Here is a 23,103-nt window from a genome sequence, read left to right as displayed (position 1 = left end):
CCACTCTATTCTCTGCTCTAAGTTAAAAAATCTCTTTAACTTCTCTGATACTGCAGCTCGATTTATTGAGTCATACCTAAGTGGAAGGTCACAGGCAGTTGTCTCTGGCACTCGCATGTCTAGCTGTAGATTGCTAACACGGGGAGTACCTCAGGGATCAGTACTTGGTCCTTTGTTATTCTCTTTGTATGTTAATGATTTACCTAGTGTTCTGTCTGACTGTGAAGTACATATGTATGCGGATGATGTTCAAATTTATGTTAGTAGTCCTGTTAATCAGTTAAATATTTGTATTAGTAAGAGCAATAATATGCTCAAGAAATTAAATGACTGGGCAACATGCAATGGATTAAGCATTAATCCGAAGAAATCCAAATGTTTAGTAATTTCCAAGAGACGACTTGATACTGGAAACCTTCAAAATCTGGTTATAAATAACAGCCCTATAAATTACACCACAAATGCTAATAACTTAGGGATGACTTTTAATAATACACTCTCTTGGAGCAAACATATCACTAAAGCCTCTGGTCGAACATATGGATTGTTGAGGCAACTTGCATGTACTAAGACACTCCTTCCGCAACACATAAAGACCTTAGTTGCAAAAACAATCCTTATTCCAACACTAATCTATGGTATAGAGGTGTTTGGACACTGTGACTCACGAGATTTCCATAATTTATCAGTAGCCCTTAATTCAATAACTAGATACGTGTTTAATCTTAGACGTCTTGACCATGTATCCAACTTGACAACTAAACTTCTTGACCTTGACTTGACTGCAAGGATTAGCTATAGAACTCTTACTTACTTTCATAGAATTATAACTTCGAAAGAACCAAAGTATTTGTATGATAAATGTGTGTTTGCAAATTCACTTAGAACGAATAACTTGATATGTCCCAGATACAAAACTTTATGCTCAAACCGTCAATTTTTTTTAAACGCTATCCGTCAATGGAACAACCTACCACACTATCTTAAAACCATAAGGAGCGCAACTCAGTTTAACAAACTAATTAAAGAATATTTAAAACAATAAGCAAAAGACTATATTTATAATATTTATAGTTTTAATATAGATTAAAAAAAAAGAAAATAAAAATATAAATAAAAATAAAAATAAAAATAAAAATAAAAATAAATATTGTTGAAACAAGAGCTTTATTCTTGAGTGTAAAATAATTAGTCGGAGGTGCTAGTTTAATTGTATAATTTTATTAATAATTTTTAATTCAGTTCTCTTCAACTTCAACTTTTTTCCAACAATGGCGTACAACTTCAAGTTCTTTTTCACACTATTTCTTATTCTCTCTCTGCCACTCATTCGATCATACGAGTTGGCAGCATCCGTATAACAGATGTAATGTTAACTAACAGTTGGAAGGCGCGGAATTTGACTATAATCAAATGTACTTATTGGGTTTTGACCCAACATACCAGCCCCCTTGAAAGTATGCGATTGACTTTCAAGAGACAGGTAATTAGGCGAGTTTCCGTATGGGACGGCGGATGATTCCCTTGGCGGTGCGTACGTTGGCTACACGCACGATGTTGTCCGATCCGATGGTGCTGACTACGCGGCCAAGAAGCCACCGTTGTGGGGGAAGATTATCCTCGTGAACAATGACCATGTCGTTGACCGCTAGATTTGGTGCAGTCTTCGTCCAGGTTGTGCGAACTTGGAGCTCGTTTATGTATTCGTGGCTCCAACGACTCCAGATGTGGTGCTTAATTGCGCTGACCTTCTTCCATCGGTCCAACTTGTCCAGATTGTCGTCGATTGGTGGAGCTTCTGGAAGAGCTCGGAGTGCGTCACCCACTAAGAAGTGACCAGGCGTGAGAGCGGCCAGGTCGTTTGGGTCGGTTGATAGCGGCGTTAATGGGCGAGAGTTCAAAATCGCCTCGACATCAGCAGCTGCTGTGGCTAGCTCCTCGAAGGTTAGTCTGGTGTCTCGAAGAGTGCGATTGAGTAGTCCTTTGACGCTTTTGACGGCAGCCTCCCATATGCCCCCGAAATGTGGAGCCCTGGGCGGAATGAAATGAAAGTTAATGAATTCATTGCGACAAAAATGATGGATCGATTCAGCCGTTTCTTTCTTGAAGAGAAACTGCTTCAAAGCTTCTAGTTTGTTGTTGGCTCCTGCGAAGTTAGTAGCGTTGTCACAAAAAATGTCCGAAGGCAGCCCGCGTCTGGCAATGAAGCGCTTGAGTGATGCAATGAAGCTATCCGTCGTGAGATCTGAGACCACTTCGACATGTATGGCTTTTGTGGCAAAGCAAACGAAGACGGCGAGGTATGCCTTGGTGGGCGGCTTACCCCGGATGCGCAAATAGACGTTGATTGGTCCGCAAAAGTCTATTCCGCATCTTGAGAATGGCCGAGACGGTGTGATGCGCTCCTTGGGCAGTTGACCCATAAGCTGCTTTTCTAGAGTTGGTCGGTAGCGGCGACAATGTATGCATGAGCGAACGACTTGTCGCGCTAAGTCCCTTGCGTTGACTATCCAAAACTGTCGTCGAATTAAGCCGACAAGAGTCCTTGGTCCCGCGTGATAGTTTTGGAGATGGAGACGGCGAACGAACTGAGAGACAAAGGGGTCCTTGGTTGGGAGCAGGACAGGATGCCTTTGGGTCTCTGGGTAGTCTGCTAACTCCAGGCGTCCTCCGACCTTTAGAAGTTGGAAACCATCTGTGACCTGAAGAAAGAGACTAAGGTTTTTAAGGTTAGTGCAAATCGGCTGGCCCTTCAGGACCGATGATATCTCTTGAGCGAAGTAATTGGTTTGGATATTCCAGACGATGCAATGCAGCGCCCGCTGCAATTCCGTTGGCGTTGGCGATGGCGATGGAGACTGGGATGGCGTGAGATTACGACAGCGATGAATAAACCTAAACATCCAGGCGACGACTAATAGGCAGCGCTGATATGAACTGGATTTGTAGACTCCTTCAAGCAGCTGATTACTGGTAGTCTGTACGGCAAACGCTGATTTTCTTTTCTCCAGTTGCACAGCTTCCAGATCAATGTCATTGATGTCTTTATTGTCCCTAGGCCAATATTGCGGTTCTTGACGTAGAAACTCAGGTCCCTCAAACCATATCGATTGTTCCAACTCGGCGATGGTGCAGCCTCTGGACAGGATGTCTGCCGGGTTGCAGTGTGTTGGAACATGTCTCCAGTGACAATCTGATGTCATTTCTTGAATTTCAGCAATTCGATTGCCGACAAAGGTCGATAATGTGGCTGAGTGCTGGCGATTCCAATGCAGAACGATTTGAGAGTCGCACCATAAGTACGAGGTTGGCTCTCTGTCAGCGAAGATTCGAATGATTTTCTGATGGAGTTGTGCTAGCAGATGTGCTCCGCACAGTTCTAATTTGGGTAGAGATAGCTTCTTGGTGGGAGCAACTCTGGACTTGGATGTGATTAGCTGTACCTTGATTAGCCCATCTGATCCGAGTGTGCGAGCGTAGATGCAGCATCCGTACGCTCTAATGGAAGCCATGTATCTGAAGAGTTTGTATAGCCGGTTGGAGGCAATATCTTGGTATTGCTATAGACTCCAACGACGTAAGCGACGAAAGAAGGGACATCCAAGCTGTATGGATTCCTTGGGGTACTGACTCATCCCAGTGTAGCTTTAGTAGCCACAGCTCCTGCAGGATGATTTTTGCCACGATGATGATGGGAGTAACTAATCCCAACGGATCGAATAGTGACGATGCAACTGACAAGATAGTGCGTTTGGTAACGTGGTCTGACTCTACTCTTGGCGAAAACGAAAACATGAAGGTGTCCCGTACTTGGTCCCATTTTAGGCCAAGCGTGCTAGTTAGCATCTTGTCGTCCAGCTGCAAGTGTTTTATTGTATTGTCATCGACGAACTTACAGTGGTTTGAATGCCATTTTGCGAGTTCCAATTGGCCATCCTGTAGAATCGTTGTAACTTCCCTCTTGATTTGATGTAGCTCCTCTACCGTGTCCGATCCACCCAGGAAGTCATCCACATAGAACGACGATTTGATGGCTTCAGCCCCAATTCTCAATTTGTCCATGAAGTGGTCGGCTAGATAGGACATGCTGCGTATGGCCAGATACGGTGCAGCCGCCGTACCATACGTTACGGTATTCAATTCGAAGGTGCTTAAGGGTTGCGATGGCGAAGCTCTCCAAAGGATGTATTGAAATCTGCGATCTTGGGCAGACACGTTGACTTGACGGAACATCTTTACTACATCCGCAGTGATTGCATAGCGGTGTATACGAAAACGAAGAAGCAATGTATAAAGGTCTGGCTGAATGGTCGGCCCGACCATTAAAAGATCGGTGAGCGATTTCTGGGACGTTGTCTTGCAAGATGCGTCGAAAACCACTCTGAGCTTCGTTGATGTGCTATTTGGCTTGAGCACGCAGTGGTGCGGAATATAATAATGCGGAGTGTTTAACTGCAGGTGACCCACGAGACTCATGTGTCCCAGGTCTTGGAACTCCTGCATGAATTGTACATATTTGGCCCATACCTCAGGCCGTTTGCCTAGGTTGCGTTCGAGCGATAAAAATCTCCTCCTCGCGATGTCGAAAGAGGCTCCGAGAGCGGTAGGTGCCTCCTTAAATGGGAGTCGTACTTCCACTCGACCATCAGAGTTGCGTCGTACCGTGGTTGTGTAGAACTCCTCACAATTTCGCTGCTCCGGCGTAAGTGTATTCTCGGGAGTCACTACATGATCGATGCGCCATAGACGTTCCAGATTTTCGTCAATTTTATCTAGTACGATAGATGAGTACTGATGGAGGGTTCTGGGATGAGCTCTGCATCGACCAGACACTATCCATCCAAGTAGCGTTTTCTGGAGTACGGGCAGATCCTTTCCTAATTTAACTTGGCCGACTGCCAAGATATCGAAGAAGGTTTCCGTGCCTAAAAGCAAATCGATGCGACGAGACTTGTTGAAGTGTTCGTCGGCTAGCGACGAGTGCTGCGGAAGATTCCATGAGGAAATGTCAATTTCCGAATCTGGGTGATAGGCGATGTGTGATGTCACGCAAAAATCAAGGAGTAGCTCGAAATGCTTGTGCCTCGACTTGATATTGGTGGTTGTATGGTGTTTGATTTGCGTTTGTGTCTCTCCAATGCTACGAATCTCTAGGTTGCGTTTGCTCCGCGGCAGTCGGAGACTTTGGGCGAACTCCTCGTTTATGAAATTCACCTGAGAGCATGAATCCAAAAGCGCTCTTCCTATTTTGTAGCATCCGGACGCATCCTTGACCAGGACCAGCGCTGTGGCCAGGATGACGCAATCGGAACGCGGTTCCGTGTGAGTATGTGTGACTGCGTCCGAAACTTGTGCAGACTCCGCTTGAGGTTGTGGCAAGGGAGTTGCGGTCGACCCAGGTGAGGGCCGATGAAGCAGAGTATGATGCGCTAACGCACAGGTGCGGCATCTCTGTGTAGACGGGCAGTTAGCGACAAGATGATTCTTGCCGAGACAATTAATGCATAGCTTGTAGCGTTTTACTGCATTGAGACGATTTTCTAGGGCGAGATTAATTAGTTCTGGGTATCTAAAGGTCTTGTGATCTGTATTTGAACAGATGTTACAAGTTTGCGTTGTACAATTGAAGGACAGACTTGCCTGGTTCCTCTGCGAGCGCGATCTATGGCCGCCTGGTTGGACCATAGAGGCTTCAGCAGTAGGCTTCTTATCCGATTCCAAATATTGGCAATGACGTTCGACGACTTGAACACAGTTATCCCAAGAAGGCAAGACGGTATAATCCAATGACTCATTCCATTTCCTCTTGGTCTCCTGGTCCACCTTTCCCATGACTATGGAGATGAGCATGGCCTGACAGATCTGTGTCTCGTTGCCCAACGAACGCAACGAGTTGTACAATGCGGACGCATTGTCGATTAGACTGCGCAACTGCTGACCATTTGCTTTGGCAGCGGTTGGCAAAGCGAAGAGCGACGATATGTTGTCCAAGAAGACGAGAGTTGGGTTGTCGTAGCGCTGCTTTAAGCGATCCAGAGCCTTCGTGTAGTTGTCTGCGGTCACCTGGAATGCTCGTACCGTTTCTAGGGCGGGTCCTCGAAGACAGTTTAACAACTGGTTGAACTTCTCGATCTTAGACATTGATGGCTGGTGGCCTACGACCTGATTGAACGACGTGATGAAGTTTTGGTACTCGCAGTACTTGCCGTCGAATGTAGGCAACGCTAAGCGAGGAAGCTTGACCGCAGTCGTATGCCCAAAATTAACCGTAGATTCGTTTATGCCTGTGCTGTTTGCTTCTGGTCCAAGCTGTTCTTGAACGCAAACCTTGGCTTGGATGAATAACTCCTCTAACTCGAAACGAGTGCTGCGGTGTAGCTCAGCTGGATCCAACTGCTCTATGGCCTCCTGTGTGGATAAAGCGAGTTTAAAATACGATTCCAGAATCGACAAACGGCAAGCGAGTTCCAACGGAGATAGATTCAAGTCAGGTTCCACTGATTTGCTCATACGCGTAAGGTTCTTTCGAGCACTCGTTCGCTGAGATTTAAGTTGCTCCAGCGAAGACATTTTGGTTGTTTACTTTATTAAATTTCGGGTTGGCAATGCCTTACTTGACAAGGTATGTGAGAGCGAGGGAGACGACGAGATGTAGTGGAAAGTTTTGCTCGCCGAGCAGCGGTGCAAAACGATGGCCAAAGAGGACAGTGCAAAGAATGTGCTGGGGACGATTGAGGTTATGTATTGGGGGTGCTCCGCTGGGGAGATGTATAGATGAAGGACCGAGACGTCGACTTCAACTATGACTGTGAGGCTTGGAGGATGGCGTGTCCACTCCAACGATGTCCAGACTATACGTTGATCCACAACGACCGTGAACAGTGGCAGGGACTGCTGCAGCGGGAGTTATGTGGCCGGCAGAGGCTCCGGTGGATGCACAAAGGCTGCACCAAGTGGGTGTGCAGACGTGCGAGCGACAAGGTGAGGCGGACGCTGGGTAAACCGGCAGCGAACGCGATGCGCGAATGTACGAAACTTTGGCAGGGCAAATTCGTAATAGCGCGTGCGAAACTTGGTCAAGTAGAAGATGGCGGAAAACTCAACCACAAATCACCACAAAATTAGACAAAATAAACTAGCACTAGTCCTGTCACGGTCGCCAAAATGTTGAAACAAGAGCTTTATTCTTGAGTGTAAAATAATTAGTCGGAGGTGCTAGTTTAATTGTATAATTTTATTAATAATTTTTAATTCAGTTCTCTTCAACTTCAACTTTTTTCCAACAATGGCGTACAACTTCAAGTTCTTTTTCACACTATTTCTTATTCTCTCTCTGCCACTCATTCGATCATACGAGTTGGCAGCATCCGTATAACAGATGTAATGTTAACTAACAGTTGGAAGGCGCGGAATTTGACTATAATCAAATGTACTTATTGGGTTTTGACCCAACAAATATAAAATAAAAATAAATAAAAAATAAATAAAAATAAAAAATAAAAATAATATAAAATAAAATTAACATAGTTAAATAAATAAATAATAAAAATAATTAATTAAAATATATATATAGCTAGTAAAATTAGTAAATGAATAATAAATAAATAACTAATAACTTTAGATAATAAGAATACAAATTGTTAGACTAAATAATATTTTTTTCTTGACTAGCGCAATAAATATAAGCTAATCACTTGTCGCACTAGGATAAAAACAAAATAAATGAAAATGAAAATGAAAACATTTAAATCCCCAGGTCACGAGAGGACTGCATCTACTCCATCATGATATTAAGGATCTGATATGAAATACAGCATTATTTATTTAATTAATTTCAACAGAAAAGTAACTTAAAGAAATTCAGGTTAATGACATAATAAATCTCGAATGTTCGTTTTAATTAATTTGCTTCTTTTCATTCTTAATTTAGAGAATTCAGTTGCGATTCATTTATGCTTTCATTGCGACTACAAATGTTTTTAAACGATGACTTAATGATTAGTTTCTAATTTACTTGTCTTTTATTTACATATTTTCTGATAAAGTTAGCGAAAAGCAGAATAAAACTACGCGTTCCTATTCATAGTTCAAATTTTTAATCTTCATAATTACGTTGGTGCTGGTAGCAATAGAGATCCACGATGCATACACTACCCAAGAATATAGCAACAAAAGCTTAAGGAGAATTAAGATTCGGTAATGATCATTACCCACTCAGTACTAGTGCTGCTGGATGAGCATTTATACGCAATTGGAAGTGTCCCTAAATTTGCAGTCCAAAACAAACAAACAGAAAAGAATAACCGACAGAGCTTATGGCTCTTCACGGTAGCAGCGGCCGTTTTGTATGATCATATTATGTCACATTAAATTGGTGTTTATATATATATATATACAGTTTGGATCGCTTACCCCATGCGATCCTCGTTGAAGGCCTTCACGATGACTTGGATGACCAGCTGTTAGCGTTTGTTTAAAGGATTGTTAATTTAATGCAACATAAATGATGAGTTTGATCGATCCTGCCTATCGCGTTATTTATGTCTGGTTGTGCGGATTTGTAGGGCACATGAACCTAGGTCAAGTTTACGCAATCGCGTTCGCTTAGCTAGCGCATGCACTCTAGATACACACTACCGTTTTCCGAGGCTCAAACAAGCCAAATGCGACCGAAATTTGATTAAGAACGCTAAGCTTTTACAGTTGCATAAAACCTAACTAAATCTGCGCTCCGGATCTAATGCCGGTTTTTATTTCTGGAGGAATTTACTCCGATTCTACGCCTTCGTCACGCGCTGGCCGAAAATTGCGGTCCCTGGCCACAGCGTTTGTCGTCTCCCTTCCTCTGCCGCAGCTGGCGAAGCGCGGAAAGGAAAATAAGTAATCCGACGCCGATGATGATGACGCGGGCAGGGTCGCAAAGGTTTTCGCTTCACCTCTGGCAATATTCCGCTGGCCCTTATAGGAAGGTTCGACTATAAAAACAACCGTGGTTACGGAGAGAGCTTTCAGTCATATAAGAAAACTATTTACCGACTGAGGATGATGCAGAGTACACTGCGGTACGCTTGAGCTCCAGAAAGTTCCTTAGCCTGTATGTAGGCTTGCAAGCCGAGAAAGCACGCGGTATTTCGCTGTCTCTATATAAAAACCAATATTAATGCAAGTGCAAATGGCTTGAAGTTTCAAAATAATTACCCAAAACCGGTGCGCGACACTGGCGGATGGTTAACTGGTCGGATGCAACGGCCGATGCCTTGTATTTAATTGGCAAATGGACACGTGGCACTTGTGTATTAATTTCGCTCACAGATCGACACTTCTGTAGCGTTCGGCGTTGCAGCGAAAAAAGGAAGAAGGCGGATGTTTTGATCGTGTCGGAAATGATGCTTAATCGATAAATTCGTGCTGTCATCTGTCAATTTCGCACAGCTGATTGTGATCGACTAGGGCTGGAGAATAAGATATGACTATCGTAAGGCGCGTATGTCAAATCTTTTGAATTTTACAACGTTAACCTTTTTGTCCAATGCTGCCCATTACAACCACAGATAATCTGGCAAGTAATCGCAGACACGATTAGCTGGAATCAGCTTCGTATATCCTTTGCGTGGTAGGTTCCTATCTCCTTTCCTGCTAACGTTTCCAATAGATAAAACGAACGACCTAATTTCTTCTTAATTCGACACTTAGAAAATTGGTGTCCTAACTTCTTATTGTAATTCTGACTAAAATTACTTAAATGAAAGTTTCGCTTAAAGACTTCTTGACCTTCTTTAAATACAATATGATTAGCTCTTAAATTGTATTGTTTCACGTTAGTTTCATATGCTTTACGACTATTCTTTTTGATTTCTTCGCGAATGATAGCAAATTGGTCTACTCTATCCAATCGAATTGATTCTTCTAGTAACGATAATTGTTTCAATAGCTTATAATCAGGTCCATGATTAATCATATTAAAACCAAAGAGAGCTTTATAAGGAGAACATCCTAAAGACTGATGTAAAGCAGATCGAAGAGCAGACGAGATACTTGTCAAATTTACATCCCATTCTGTTTTGATCTTCTTGAAGATATGATCGTATAGCTGCCAATAAAGAACGATTGACTCTTTCGGCCGCATCACTTTGCGGTGAATAAAGAGCTGAACAAATATGACGAATACCCCATTTGGTTGCCATGGCCTCGAATTCTTTTGCCTTAAGCTGGGATCCATTGTCACTAATTATTGTCTCTGGTACTCCAAACTCACAAAAAATTCGCTCGCACAAGAAGTTATTTAAGGCGGCAGTAGTGAACTTTTTAAGTGGACAGAGCCAATGATATCGGCTAAAATGGTCTAGTACGATCAGCAATCCAGTATAACCTCTTTTACTACGAGGATAAGGTCCGAGTATATCAACATACAATCGTTGGAATGGTCTGATTGATACACTCTGCTCAACCATGGGTGGTCGTAATATTTTATTGGGTGCTTTTGTCTGCTTACACATTGCACACTCATTTACATAATTTCGAACCTCTTTTGATAATCCTGGCCAAAAAAGATTACGTCGTAGTCTCTCAATAGTTTTGTGTATCCCTCCATGGGCTGACACGACACTATCATGAGCCTGCCAAATTGCAGCACTGCGCAGCATTTCACGAACCCAGAGCTTCCAACTATCCGCTTCCTACTCAGTATTTCCCGAGGGATGGTCCGTCCGTATGTAAACGAATTTCCCATGAACTCGTAAATCCGGAAACTTATCAACATTCTCTTCTACTCGCTTTCGAAGTTCTTCATAACTTTGTTCCGTAAAAGCATCAGAATCTAAATCGATTTCGGGTCCAACAAACTCTAAACTCTCAATGTGTTCCTCACAAATCCTTGATAAGGCATCGGGTACGATATGATCCTTACCTTTTCTATGAGATATTGTGAATTTAAATCCTTGTAACCGAAAGTAACTGGCAAGACGACCTGATACATTTTGTTGTCTCATCAGCCATAGTAGACTGGAATGATCAGTTACCACCTCAAATTCTTGCAACTCTAAATAGCAACGGAATTTTTCTATTGACATTATTACAGCCAAGCATTCACGCTCTGTGACACTATAATTACGCTTTGACTTGGAAAGTTTCTTTGACATGAAAGCTATAGGCCTTTCTTATCCCAAATAATTAACTTTGGTCACACAGAAATGACTCTTGGTGACATTCAGTGTTAAGTTTGCCTTACGGAATTGCTCTGCAATTCGAATCAGGACAGACAAATGAGATTCAAAGTCTTTGGTCACTATGCATAAATCGTCTAAATATCCAAACACACAGTGACGGAGATCTGTAGGAATTAGATCGTCCATAAGTCGACACATAGTTGATGGAGCGTTACATAAGCCGAATGGCATTACAACAAATTGAAAGAGAGCTCGACCTGGCGCTGTGAAAGCCGTGAGTGGTTTTGCTTCATCCGTTAACTGAATCTGCCAATGGGCATCCTTTAGATCCAATTTACTGATAATATTGGCCTTTGGTAAGCGAGAGAAGATCCCATCAATGCTTTGTAAGGGATACGCATCTTTTTTCGTTGCTTCGCTTAATTTCCGCGCATCTAAACAAAGTCGGACTTTATTTGGCTTAATTACCGTACATATTGGTGAGCTCCAAGAGCTGTTAGAGGGTTCGATTACCCCAAGCTCTAGCATCCGATCGATTTCCGCATAAAGGACTTTTTCGACGGCTGGACTGACAGGGTAGTGTCTCTGTTTCACTGGAGTGGCCAATCCTACGTCAATGTGATGCTTTAGTAAGGAAGTACGCCCTAAGCCTTGTTTCGTAAAATTTGGAAACAATTCCTTCAACGCTTCTAACTTTTGTAGTTGCCTCTCGTTGAGCGGATATGAATCCCGGACAATTTCAGTTACTAAAGGGCTCTCGATTGCACCAACTATACTCGGCGCTAATGCAAAAGTTCTCCAGAAATCAATTCCTAATGAAAGAGCTCCAAATAAATTAGAAGTCTTCATGTGTTGAGTTTTTGTAAGAAACTGATTTTATTTCATTCAAACCCTAGCTTATATAGCTAACATGAGAATGTACATTGTAGATCTTAGTTTTAGACCCACGCATCGGACAGTTCCCGATCGTGAGAAATATTCTATGTGCGATAAGGGTGCACATGTCAACCCGATCGTACATATCTTAAACAAACCCAGACCGCTCACAGGAGGTCATATTTCGGGTTACTTGTTACATAGGCTCAAGTGGCGGTTTCAAATAGCTATGCACACAAGTGCTAGACAGTGCACTGTGGCCGGGACTTAATCGCTAACAGATGCGTTCTTATTTATAACCGTGTTCATGTTTGAACACCTAACATAAGTCTCTGAGCTATGGTTGGAATAATGTATAATTCCATTATATTTTCATTGTCTTTATATTTCATTTTAACTTTCAAATTTCCTAAAACCTTATGGGCCTTGGCATCAGCAGCTTTAACTTGCGATACGATGGCTTTATATCCGGAAAAACAACTGAAATCCTGAAAAGCTAAATCTGCTACTATACAGCTAACATTTGCTCCTGTATCAAGCAAACCCCATTCTGTAAAATTCAGAAAGGAAACATTTGCATAACTTCGTCTTGCATACTTTTTAAATTACCATAATAGTTTTTCAATCGTTTTGTATTCCGCTTTCGTGGCTTTGTTTTCTCATTAAAGATTCTATCTCGTACTGAATAATAATTTCGGAGCCTGTCTTCATACGGCCGAAATGCTGTTTTCAAATCCACTGACTCTTGCGTGGTATCTGACTTATATGATATTTTAAATGGAAGATCAGCTATTTGGGATTGGAACTGGGACTGGGACATCCGATTGTTTTGGGATGCCCCCGCCTTTCGGTTTTCCGAACGATTCTTACAGTTCAGACAATTGGGCTTATATACTTCCGGCTTGCCACATCCGTAGCAAAATATGCGACGTTCTGCTAAACAATCCTCAAATATATGACCCGCCTTGGTACAGTTCCAGCAAATAATTTTCGAGGGCGCTCTCAAAGCCGAAATATCCTTGTCTTGTTCATCGATCTCTGCCTCTGTTATTAAGTCTTCCTCGACAGCGTAAGCTCGGTAGTTGGTCTCTTTGGGTTTTGCTTGAGTACGGATTGTTTTGGCAGCATCCTGCAGAAACCTTTCTCTCTTTTGGACCAACTTTCGTAAGTGTTCCATGGAATAGATATCTTCAAAAAGCAACCTATCTTTCATATCCGTGAGCAAATTTCCCTGAACTAATTCAATTAACTCGTTTTCTTCGAAATGAACTGACAATTTATCCATTAGTTTGCAAATGGATTCGTAAAAGGTATCAAACAATTCGCCAGGTTTTTGTTTACGAGCACGAATTTGTTCGCGTAGCTCGGTCATAGATCGACTTTCTTTATATTGGGCACGCAGCGCGGTTGCAAGCTGTTGCCAGTTCAGGTTTTCGGTTTGTTTATGCATTCGCCAAAACCAAGAACTAGCTTTGCCTACTAACAGCTGATGCACATTTCGAACAAGGGAATCAAAATCATTATTAAGATGTTCTCGCGTTAATACTTGTACTCGATATAAAAATTCTTCCACCGACAAACCCTCAGATGTCCCTTCGAAACGCACACCCCACTTCTAAATAATATCTGCGACCTTATTCGTTGCTAGAATGGATGTCTATTTTCCTGATTGTTTCTCACTGTTAATGATTGCATCATTTGCCTTACTGTTTCTCGAACTAAAACTTCGATGTCCGGTTGCGACCTATTATCTTCGTTTAGATTATCGTCACTCCGATTGAACCGTCTAGGCAATCTGCCTCTTCGTGCACCTCTTCGTATTGCACCTCCTCTATCTATATTAGTGTTATTACCCCTTGCACCTCTATTACTTTCGACAGCTACCACGTTAGGTATTAACTCTGGTTGCTGCGAAAAAACTTCTGCCTCTGTTGGGGGTTTTTCTACAAGTTGTAATTGTCTAGCCACTGAACGAGTATTTGGACGTTTATTCGTAGTAGTTCCTGGTGGATCGTTTCTCAGCTCTGGAGAGAAATTTCCAATAACTACTTTAACATCCTTCAACAGAACTTTCGTAAAACACGAAGGACATTCATTCTCTTTATCCGGATGAAACTTACTCTCAACACAAGATTTATGAAATACATGCTTACAAGGTGTCATCGCACAAGGCTGTGTATATACCATTGGCTCTCCGCACAATAAACAAACATCTTGGTTAGCCATTGGAGCGAACGTTTTATCAGGAGTATGATGAAGTGGCATATTGTTTTTTTTTTTTTGTTTAGGTTCTACCAATTTGTGTTTATTTTGTAAAATTTTTTTTGGTTATATTTTATTTATCTCGCTTTGACCTATCTTTGGGGATATGAATGATCTGATCGTTGTTTACCTGGTTCCGACATAATTTATTTTGGGTATTTTTATTTATTTATTTATTTAATGCTAATTATTAGTTATAAACTAATAGTTAACAAAAGATTAATGAGCAATGGCTACCAAGGCCTTCCGCTCTATAGTGTATTAACAAAGATATTTGTGTGGAATATGTTATAATTAAATTTTATGTATGAGATTCGTTTTGTGTAGAAAGTATATGATTTTATTAGAGTTTGCTGCTGTTGGATTCGCAAGGAGATGGATTGGGTTATCATTGGAAAAGCAAATTGTTCTAACATGTGAAAGTGCAGTGCAGTCTATTAAAATGTGTTGGATGTCTATCGCTGAGGTGTTGCAAAAGGGACAGATACTTGTTAGGGAACTATTCATATAATGGGCGTTTGTGAGTTGTGTGTGTCCTAGTCGTAGTCTATTTATTATAATTTGTTGTTGTCGGTTGAGGTTTGTGGTTTTGAAAGAGAAGTTTGTTGGGGTGTTTAGTAAGATCTGTTTGTACCATTGGGTAGTTTGTGCTTGAAGACTGTTCAGTTTGTCGGTATAGTGTTTTTTAAGGAGTTGTGTGATGTCTTTGGTGTTGAAGTTGTCTGTAAATATTAGAGGGTATTTGTGTGTTTCTTTAGCTGCTGTGTCTGCTCTCTCATTCCCTAGTATACCTATGTGGCTAGGGATCCAAATTAGTCTAATTTTGGGAAAGAGTTTGGTAATAAGTGATCTTATTGTGTTGGGGTAGTAAGAGTAATTGTTTATGTTTGAAATGGATTTGATTGAGGAAAGGGAGTCCGAGCATATAGCATATTTGCCAGGTGATCCAGAGCAAATTTTTATAGCTTCATGGATTGCAATTAACTCACTAGAGATTACGGAGGAGTACTGGGGAAGGAGGCCGTATTTGATTATGTCAGTATTGTTGATTACACTGTAGCTTACAGTGTCATTTGTTTTTGAGCAGTCTGTGTAAATGAATTTGTGATCGTGTAGGGAGTTTTTAATAGAGTGAAACAGCTGGTGGTATGTTATAGGTGAAGTTGTGTTTTTGTTGTATAGGGAAAGGGAGGTGTTTGTGGCTTTAAGAATTATTCCCGGATTGTATTTTTTTGACGTGTAGAATTTGGCGGGAGAGAATGGAATGGAAAATGATTTGCAGGAGTCGATGATTCTGTCTAATGTGCTGGGGTATCTGTAGTTTCTTTTTGTTTTGGCTATGGATTTGGAAAGTTTGCCTATTGGGGAGTTATGAGAGAGAATAAGTTTTGTTCCGAGCTTGCTTGTTAAAAGTTTACATCTGTTTTCCAGTGTATTAATTTTAGCTTCAATTAGCAGGTTATTTATAGGAGTTGTTACAAAGGCCCCGAGGGCTGCTCTTATAGCAGAGTTTTGGGTCGATTTAAGGCAGTTTAAGATGGAGGTGGGAGCTTTCCCGTATATAGGTAGGCAGTAATCAATTTTTGAGATGAGGATAGAGTTTACAATTTGTATGAGGAAGGTTGTATGCAGTTGTATTTTCTTGAGGAGAGGTGTTTTATGATATTTAGGGGACGGGAGAGGGATGTTTTCAGGTTGGTAATATGATGATTCCAGCTGTATCGTTTGTTTATCGTGAGTCCTAGGATTTTTGTTTGATCAGTGGTTGGGATGTTGCTGGAACCAGTGATGATGTTTGCTCTGCAACTTCTTTTCCGGCATATGTGGAGTAGTTGACATTTATCAATTGAAAGAGAAGAACCTGAGTAAGAACACCATTCTCCGATTTGATGAAAAAGAGTTGAAAGGTTGGCTTGGGGATTGTTGTTACGGTTATGTTGCAATATTAGATGAAAGTCGTCAGCATAGGCTGTAAAAGTAAGATTATTTAACTTTTTAACTATTATTTTTCTGTTCGTCATGAAATTCCATACGTATTTTATAATTCGGGGACCAAGTTTCCATTTTTCTAGTTGGTGAATGAGAGAATGAATGCCTATTTTATCAAAAGCTTTTGCAAAGTCGAGAGAGATAATAGAGATGTGTTTTTTTAGAGACAATGATCTTGTTGCAAGGTGGTCCACATAAAGTAGACTGTCTAGAACTGATCTGCCACGCTTAAAACCAAATTGATTATTATGAATTAGGTTATTTGAAAGGACAAACCACCACAACCTATTTGCTACGACATTGTCTAGGACTTTGGCTAGGCATGGGTTAAGGGAAATGGGACGGCAGGAGTTGGGGTTGGTTTTGGGTTTATTGGGTTTAAGGATTGCTAACACAAGGCTGAGTTTATAGGATTGGGGGATGTGGGAATCAAGAATGTCGTTGAAGTGTTGTAAAATTCTAAATTTAAATGAGATGGGAGTGTTTTTAATCATGGAGTAAGAAATACGGTCTAGTCCTGGTGTGTGTCCCTTAAGTGAGTTAATGGCAGAGTTTAGTTCTATTAGATTTATGATTTTTTCTATTTCTATGGCTGTTGGGGTTGGGGCATATGTATTGTGGGGAGTAATAAGCATTTTGTTAGTGCGGAATTCTGGGGAGAAGTTGGAGTCTTTTGCCTGTTTTGACCATAGGTCTCCGAGTGTGTTAGCTATTTTTATTTGTTTATATATTTTTCAATATATGTTTGGGCTATTTCCTTTAATTGGAATGATACTTGATTTTCAGATATTTACTAATCGCAACTAACGGACATATGTACACTTACGCATACCCTATGTATTCCAGTCAATCCAGCTTTGCAAACAACTAACCGATACACCATTTTCTCACTCCTCTGATGATAGAAAATGAAGAAATGAAGTCAGAGTTCACATTCGCAAACCTACGATATCCAGAGAGTATAAACTATAGTTATACTATGTACTGCAGACCCCTCTCAATAATTTATCATTCGAAAACAAACGAGCTATCTATGTAGGGAGTTCAGTTACTTTATTTTTATTGGTCGATATTACTCAGTGCACGCAAATAATTCGATATCCGAAAAAAATAAAGTACCTCCTAGACATTTGGGCTTAAATAACTGAAATCTCTCGTTATGTAGGATTCAATTATCGCGGCCCCACGTTTGGGCGCCAAATACTTATGTAATGGTTGCCTACACTGAAGAAAAATTGATAATAACTATCTACAGTGTAAGGTAACTGAATCAGGCAGCAGTGTATACAGCGGAACGGGACCCTCTTGTTGTTTCTAGCTCTTCCGGGATAGGGGGGTTATTGCTGTTACTACTTCCGACATTACACGAAGAATTATTTATAGAGTCCCTATCTGAAACTAAAAGGCCATCGGATCATGGCTGAAATATTCAGGCTAACTGCCTACAAAAAAAATCAGAGAAAATCACCAAATCACAGGATGACCATAATGATGAAAAGGGAATATGTCTAGCACCAGGATCTGTTCGTGGCGTCTTAGCTGTTGTTTGACACACACGGAGTCGCTACCCACCCTACCAATGCCTTTGTACGTTAACTGTTAGCAAAGACCCCATCTTGTAGCTGATCAAAACATTAAAATCCCCAGGTCACGTGAGGACTGCATCTACTCCATCATGATATTAAGGATCTGATACGAAATACTGCATTATTTATTTAATTAATTTTAACAGAAAAGTAACTTAAAGAAATTCAGGTTAATGACATAATAAATCTCGAATGTTCGTTTTAATTAATTTGCTTTATTTTATCCTTAATTTAGAGAATTCAGTTGCGATTCATTTATGCTTTCATTGCGACTACAAATGTTTTTAAACGATGACTTAATGATTAGTTTCTAATTTACTTGTCTTTTATTTACATATTTTCTGATAAAGTTAGCAAAAAGCAGAATAAAACTACGCGTTCCTATTCATAGTTCAAATTTTTAATCTTCATAACTACGTTGGTGCTGGTAGCAATAGAGATCCGCGATGCATACACTACCCAAGAATATAGCAACAAAAGCTTAAGGAGAATTAAGATTCGGTAATGATCATTACCCACTCAATACTAGTGCTGCTGGATGAGCATTTATACGCAATTGGAAGTGTCCCTAAATTTGCAGTCCAAAACAAACAAACAGTAAAGAATAACGGACAGAGCTTATGGCTCTTCACGGTAGCAGCGGCCGTTTTGTATGATCATATTATGTCACATTAAATTGGTGTTTATATATATATATATACAGTTTGGATCGCTTACCCCATGCGATCCTCGTTGAAGGCCTTCACGATGACTTGGATGACCAGCTGTTAGCGTTTGTTTAAAGGATTGTTAATTTAATGCAACATAAATGATTAGTTTAATCGATCCTGCCTATCGCGTTATTTATGTCTGGTTGTGCGGATTTGTAGGGCACATGAACCTAGGTCAAGTTTACGCAATCGCGTTCGCTTAGCTGGCGCATGCACTCTAGATACACACTACCGTTTTCCGAGGCTCAAACAAGCCAAATTTGATTAAGAACGCTAAGCTTTTACAGTTGCATAAAACCTAACTAAATCTGCGCTCCGGATCTAGTGCCGGTTTTTATTTCTGGAGGAATTTACTCCGATTCTACGCCTTCGTCACGCGCTGGCCGAAAATTGCGGTCCCTGGCCACAGCGTTTGTCGTCTCCCTTCCTCTGCCGCAGCTGGCGAAGCGCGGAAAGGAAAATAAGTAATCCGACGCCGATGACGTAATCGGGGCTCCTGGCCATCGAGCAGATTCGCGGGCAGAGTCGCAAAGGTTTTCGCTTCACCTCTGGCAATATTCCGCTGGCCCTTATAGGAAGGTTCGACTATAAAAACAACCGTGGTTACGGAGAGAGCTTTCAGTCATATAAGAAAACTATTTACCGACTGAGGATGATGCAGAGTACACTGCGGTACGCTTGAGCTCCAGAAAGTTCCTTAGCCTGTATGTAGGCTTGCAAGCCGAGAAAGCACGCGGTATTTCGCTGTCTCTATATGAAACTAATATTAATGCAAGTGCAAATGGCTTGAAGTCTCAAAATAATTACCCAAAACCGGTGCGCGACACTGGCGGATGGTTAACTGGTCGGATGCAACGGCCGATGCCTTGTAGTTAATTGGCAAACGCACACGTGGCACTTGTTTATTAAGTTCGCTCGCAGATCTACACTTCTGTAGCGTTCGGCGTTGCAGCGAAAAAAGGAAGAAGGCGGATGTTTTGATCGTGTCGGAAATGATGCTTAATCGATAAATTCGTGCTGTCATCTGTCAATTTCGCACAGCTGATTGTGATCGAATAGGGCTGGAGAATAAGATATGTCTATCGTAAAGCGCGTATGTCAAATCTTTTGAATTTTACAACTTTAACCTTTTTGTCCAATGCTGCCCATTACAGGGTCCGATTTTTTTCTCTTTACTCCCCCCCCCCCCAGAACTTTCTCCTCCAGGAGGCAGCTAGGGTCCTGTGAACGTGTCCATGTTTAAATTCTAATTTTTTGTTCCATTTGGAACGGACTCACTTTTTTCCTGCCTAGCTGTATCCCTTCTTTCTTCTGGTTGCCTGGCGACCGGCTCCTGGTCGTCCTCGTGGCCTCTCTGCTGGCTCCGGTTGCCTTCCGTTTAGTCTCCTCCTAGTGGTTTGTTTCTTTTTTTTTTCTTCCGTCCAAAATATATATATATTCCTACTTTCCCGTAAAATACTTTTTGGTTTTTTTTGCGGCTTTTTTTTTGCGGTTTTTAGGTTTTTAGGTTTTTTTCCGGCTTTTAGCGATCACCTTGCCCTAAATAGGCGCGGTTCCCACCAATTCCTTTACCCACTTTTCTCGCCTCTCTCACCCGGGGTCGAGAACCGCTTCCAAGGCCAGTGCTCTTTGGTGCCTTGGGGTGGGTGTAGCTAGCCTCTCTGCCGATCGGCACCTACCTCCCACACTTCCCCTTTGGTGTGGATCGTATGAGACGCTTGAGATGCGATTCACTTCCCCTCTTCCTGGACCTGCTAACCTATCCTCGGTGCGCATCCCAGACGATATTTGTTTCGCCTGTTTCGATTACCGCCCGAATGCAACAGTATGTAAAACAAAAAAATACAAAGAAACTTAAACCTAGCTTGGGAAAGCGTATTGGAAGCTTTATGGACTGGAAGTCCGAAGGGAGAGAGCGTACGGGATCATAAGAGGTTGGTAGCGCGATCACACCGCCTCCCGAAATTAAGGGCACTTTTGGCGTGAACAGATATATTCCGCGAATTACTCCCAATGTCTTACTCTCGCCGTGTCAGAGACAAAACTAAGATAAAAAAAATAGTATATCAACTATTTAGGCTTTTTAACAACAGTAAAACCCCAGACTGCGACAGTTTTCATCCGCACTAAATTAAAATTATTAGATGACGAGCAATTTGAGTTTCTGAAATGATTTTTCTCTAAAAAAGGGCCCAGAAGAGCGTAATGATATAGGCTTCCAAAATATATACAATAAAGTAAAAGTAGGCGGTTATATTAAAAAGTAGCAGTTGGGGATATTTTGGGGCAAGATAATACAGGAAAGCAACAACGATTTTTGTTTGGGCATGCCTGCAGCTTTGGCGCCATATTTTAAATTCCACAATTCAAGTGTTTCTACGAATTTTTGCTTACATTTTCTTAGTGAATGGCTAAATTTTTATTGTCAAGAAGAAGAAACCAACAGAAGGTCGGCAAATTTACATGCACAACGGATGCGGTACAAAATGAGACATTTTTAGGACGGAAAACTATATGGACCATCTGTTTATGGCCCTATGATACTCTAATGCAGTTTTCATTAATCAGCTACTTCATTAGGACCTTGAAAGAGACAACTATACGTTTTACTTTTCTTAAATTATTTGGGTGAGATGACAACGGTCACACCGATCGAAAAAGGTAAACAATAAAAACGGCTGCCATTCGCGGCGTATTACTAAGAATTCCTGAATTCCTTGTCGAAGTATTCACGCATAAATTAATGCGGAAACGTTTAAATTTATTTTTTTAACCTATAATGCCAAAAATTTTTTTAATTATTAGCAAAAAAAAATTATTTAAGGGGGGACATCTGAGTAACTGGCCAAAAAAAAAAACCGATTTTCAAGAATTTTTTTTTGGCCAAATGAAAAAGCAAATCGAAAAATTTTTAATTAGGTTTGATAATGTTATATGTGAAGTACGAAATACATTTTTTTGGAATAAATCGAAAACAAAATGGCGGCTGTGCAGCATTTCTTCGAAGGCCCTATTTTTTTGAAAGGGGTCCATGGCCGGAAACCTAACGTCCTTAATTTTTGATCAAGAACAAAAAATCAAATTTTGTTATATTCTTTATCTCAACCGCTATCGACACACGTAGGATTTTTTCGATATTTTGATTTTTAGCAAAATGGTGACTGATTTAGACATATACGCCGCCGCGCCACGCCGCCGCCGCCGCCGATTTTTGCCTTATTTGACGCGCCGCCGCCAAATTATGAAAATAACGGCGCGCCGCGGCGCGCCGCTGGTGCGGCATCGGCGCAGCTTCAGCGCGGCCTTCAGTGTCATTGTTCTTTATAAAACTTTAAAAAAAATAAATAACTCATTAAAATGGCCTTTTTGCCTTATTTGACGCGCCGCCGCCGCCGGTTCTTTCTGACTACTACGCCGCCGCCGCCGAGTCATTTTGACCTCTACGCCGCCGCCGATGCCTTTAACCATCGGCGTAAACCTCTAGACTGATTAAATAAAATTTTCAATTTTCATGAGAAAAAAACGTCACAAAATTGTTGATAAAAAAAAAGTAAGAAAAAAAAATCCTACGTGTGTCCATAGCCATAGGTATTTTGAATATACTGTCAAAATTTCAGATCGATCGGTTAAGATTTGTTCGAGTTAGGTTTCCGGCCAACTCAAAAAAAGTGGTTTTGAGAATAACGCGTTTAAAGTTTTAAAATCGTATATGATTACATGTGAGGCATCGCCGCAGAATGGAAAATTTCGACACTTAGAAACTTTTGCCGGACTCTATCTTTAGATATGTTATTTTTAAGACCCTAAAGTATTTTTTAAGCAAAAAAAAAAATTTCGATTTTTAAAAAAAGTTACTCAGATGTCCCCCCTTAAATTAATTTTACAGCGCAAGAGCCTTGGAACCGAAAACATAGTATTTTCCCTAATTTTCTAATAAAATTCTCATTGCGAGACCACTTTGAGTTTCGTCCTCTAATGAACTTGCTAATACACTTTTCAATTACAATTTTCTTTATTAAAACCGTAATTGGTTATCGTTCCAAGTCTAGTATCTCGTATATTTTATGTAGATCTACGATTTTCGCGGCAATGAAGTAGCTAATGTATTATTTTAATGCATTAAAGTGCCATATAGTCGTCTTGGTCACTCTTCTGTAAATCGCTATAGTGCTGTCAAATCTTTAATGAAATCTCTAATTAATGCGCTAGTATCATAATAGTATTTACGGATGGGGGATGCAGATGCAAGCTCTGTGGGAAGACCTTATAAGCTACTCTTGACCAGGGCCACGGCCATCAGAGTCGGGTGAGTTATGTCAACTCCCGTAGCCACCACAAAAATTAATAACTTTTCCTATTAAATTGTTTTGGTATGTCAATTGGGTACTGTAAAAAAACCCATTAAAAAGTTTACTTAAGTTTACTTGCACCGCTCTCGATGTAAAACATATTAATACATGGTTCGGTTTAAATGTTAAAAATCCCGTCAGAATAATTAGATTTTTCAAATCTATC

At 41.0% G+C, this 23,103-nt stretch overlaps 1 protein-coding gene across 1 annotated transcript; it reads right to left on the bottom strand.

The window, feature by feature from the left end:
- Nucleotides 1-1,487: 1,487 nt before the first annotated feature.
- On the bottom strand, nucleotides 1,488-6,570 carry LOC121502721 (uncharacterized). Its single transcript, XM_070285522.1, has 4 exons — nucleotides 6,499-6,570; nucleotides 5,637-6,408; nucleotides 3,897-5,585; nucleotides 1,488-3,151 (listed from the first exon to the last, which is right to left on the bottom strand). Exons 1-4 carry the CDS (start codon nucleotides 6,568-6,570, stop codon nucleotides 1,488-1,490), a joined length of 4,197 nt encoding a protein of 1,398 aa, XP_070141623.1.
- Nucleotides 6,571-23,103: the final 16,533 nt, after the last annotated feature.

The sequence above is a fragment of the Drosophila kikkawai genome, chromosome 3L (genome assembly GCF_030179895.1).
Source record: "Drosophila kikkawai strain 14028-0561.14 chromosome 3L, DkikHiC1v2, whole genome shotgun sequence".
Taxonomy (NCBI): domain Eukaryota; kingdom Metazoa; phylum Arthropoda; class Insecta; order Diptera; family Drosophilidae; genus Drosophila; species Drosophila kikkawai.
Note: the sequence above shows the minus strand (reverse complement) of the source record. Positions and strands in the feature narration are given on the sequence as shown.

Excerpts from the sequence above, each read along its gene's own strand:
- LOC121502721 (XM_070285522.1), bottom strand. The coding sequence starts at position 6,570 with ATGTCTTCGCTGGAGCAACTTAAATCTCAGCGAACGAGTGCTCGAAAG. Across the intron at positions 6,409-6,498 it reads TTACGCGTATGAGCAAATCA|GAGGCCATAGAGCAGTTGGA; the intron begins GTGGAACCTGAC and ends TTATCCACACAG. Across the intron at positions 3,152-3,896 it reads AAAATGGCATTCAAACCACT|ACATCCTGTCCAGAGGCTGC; the intron begins GTAAGTTCGTCG and ends GCAACCCGGCAG.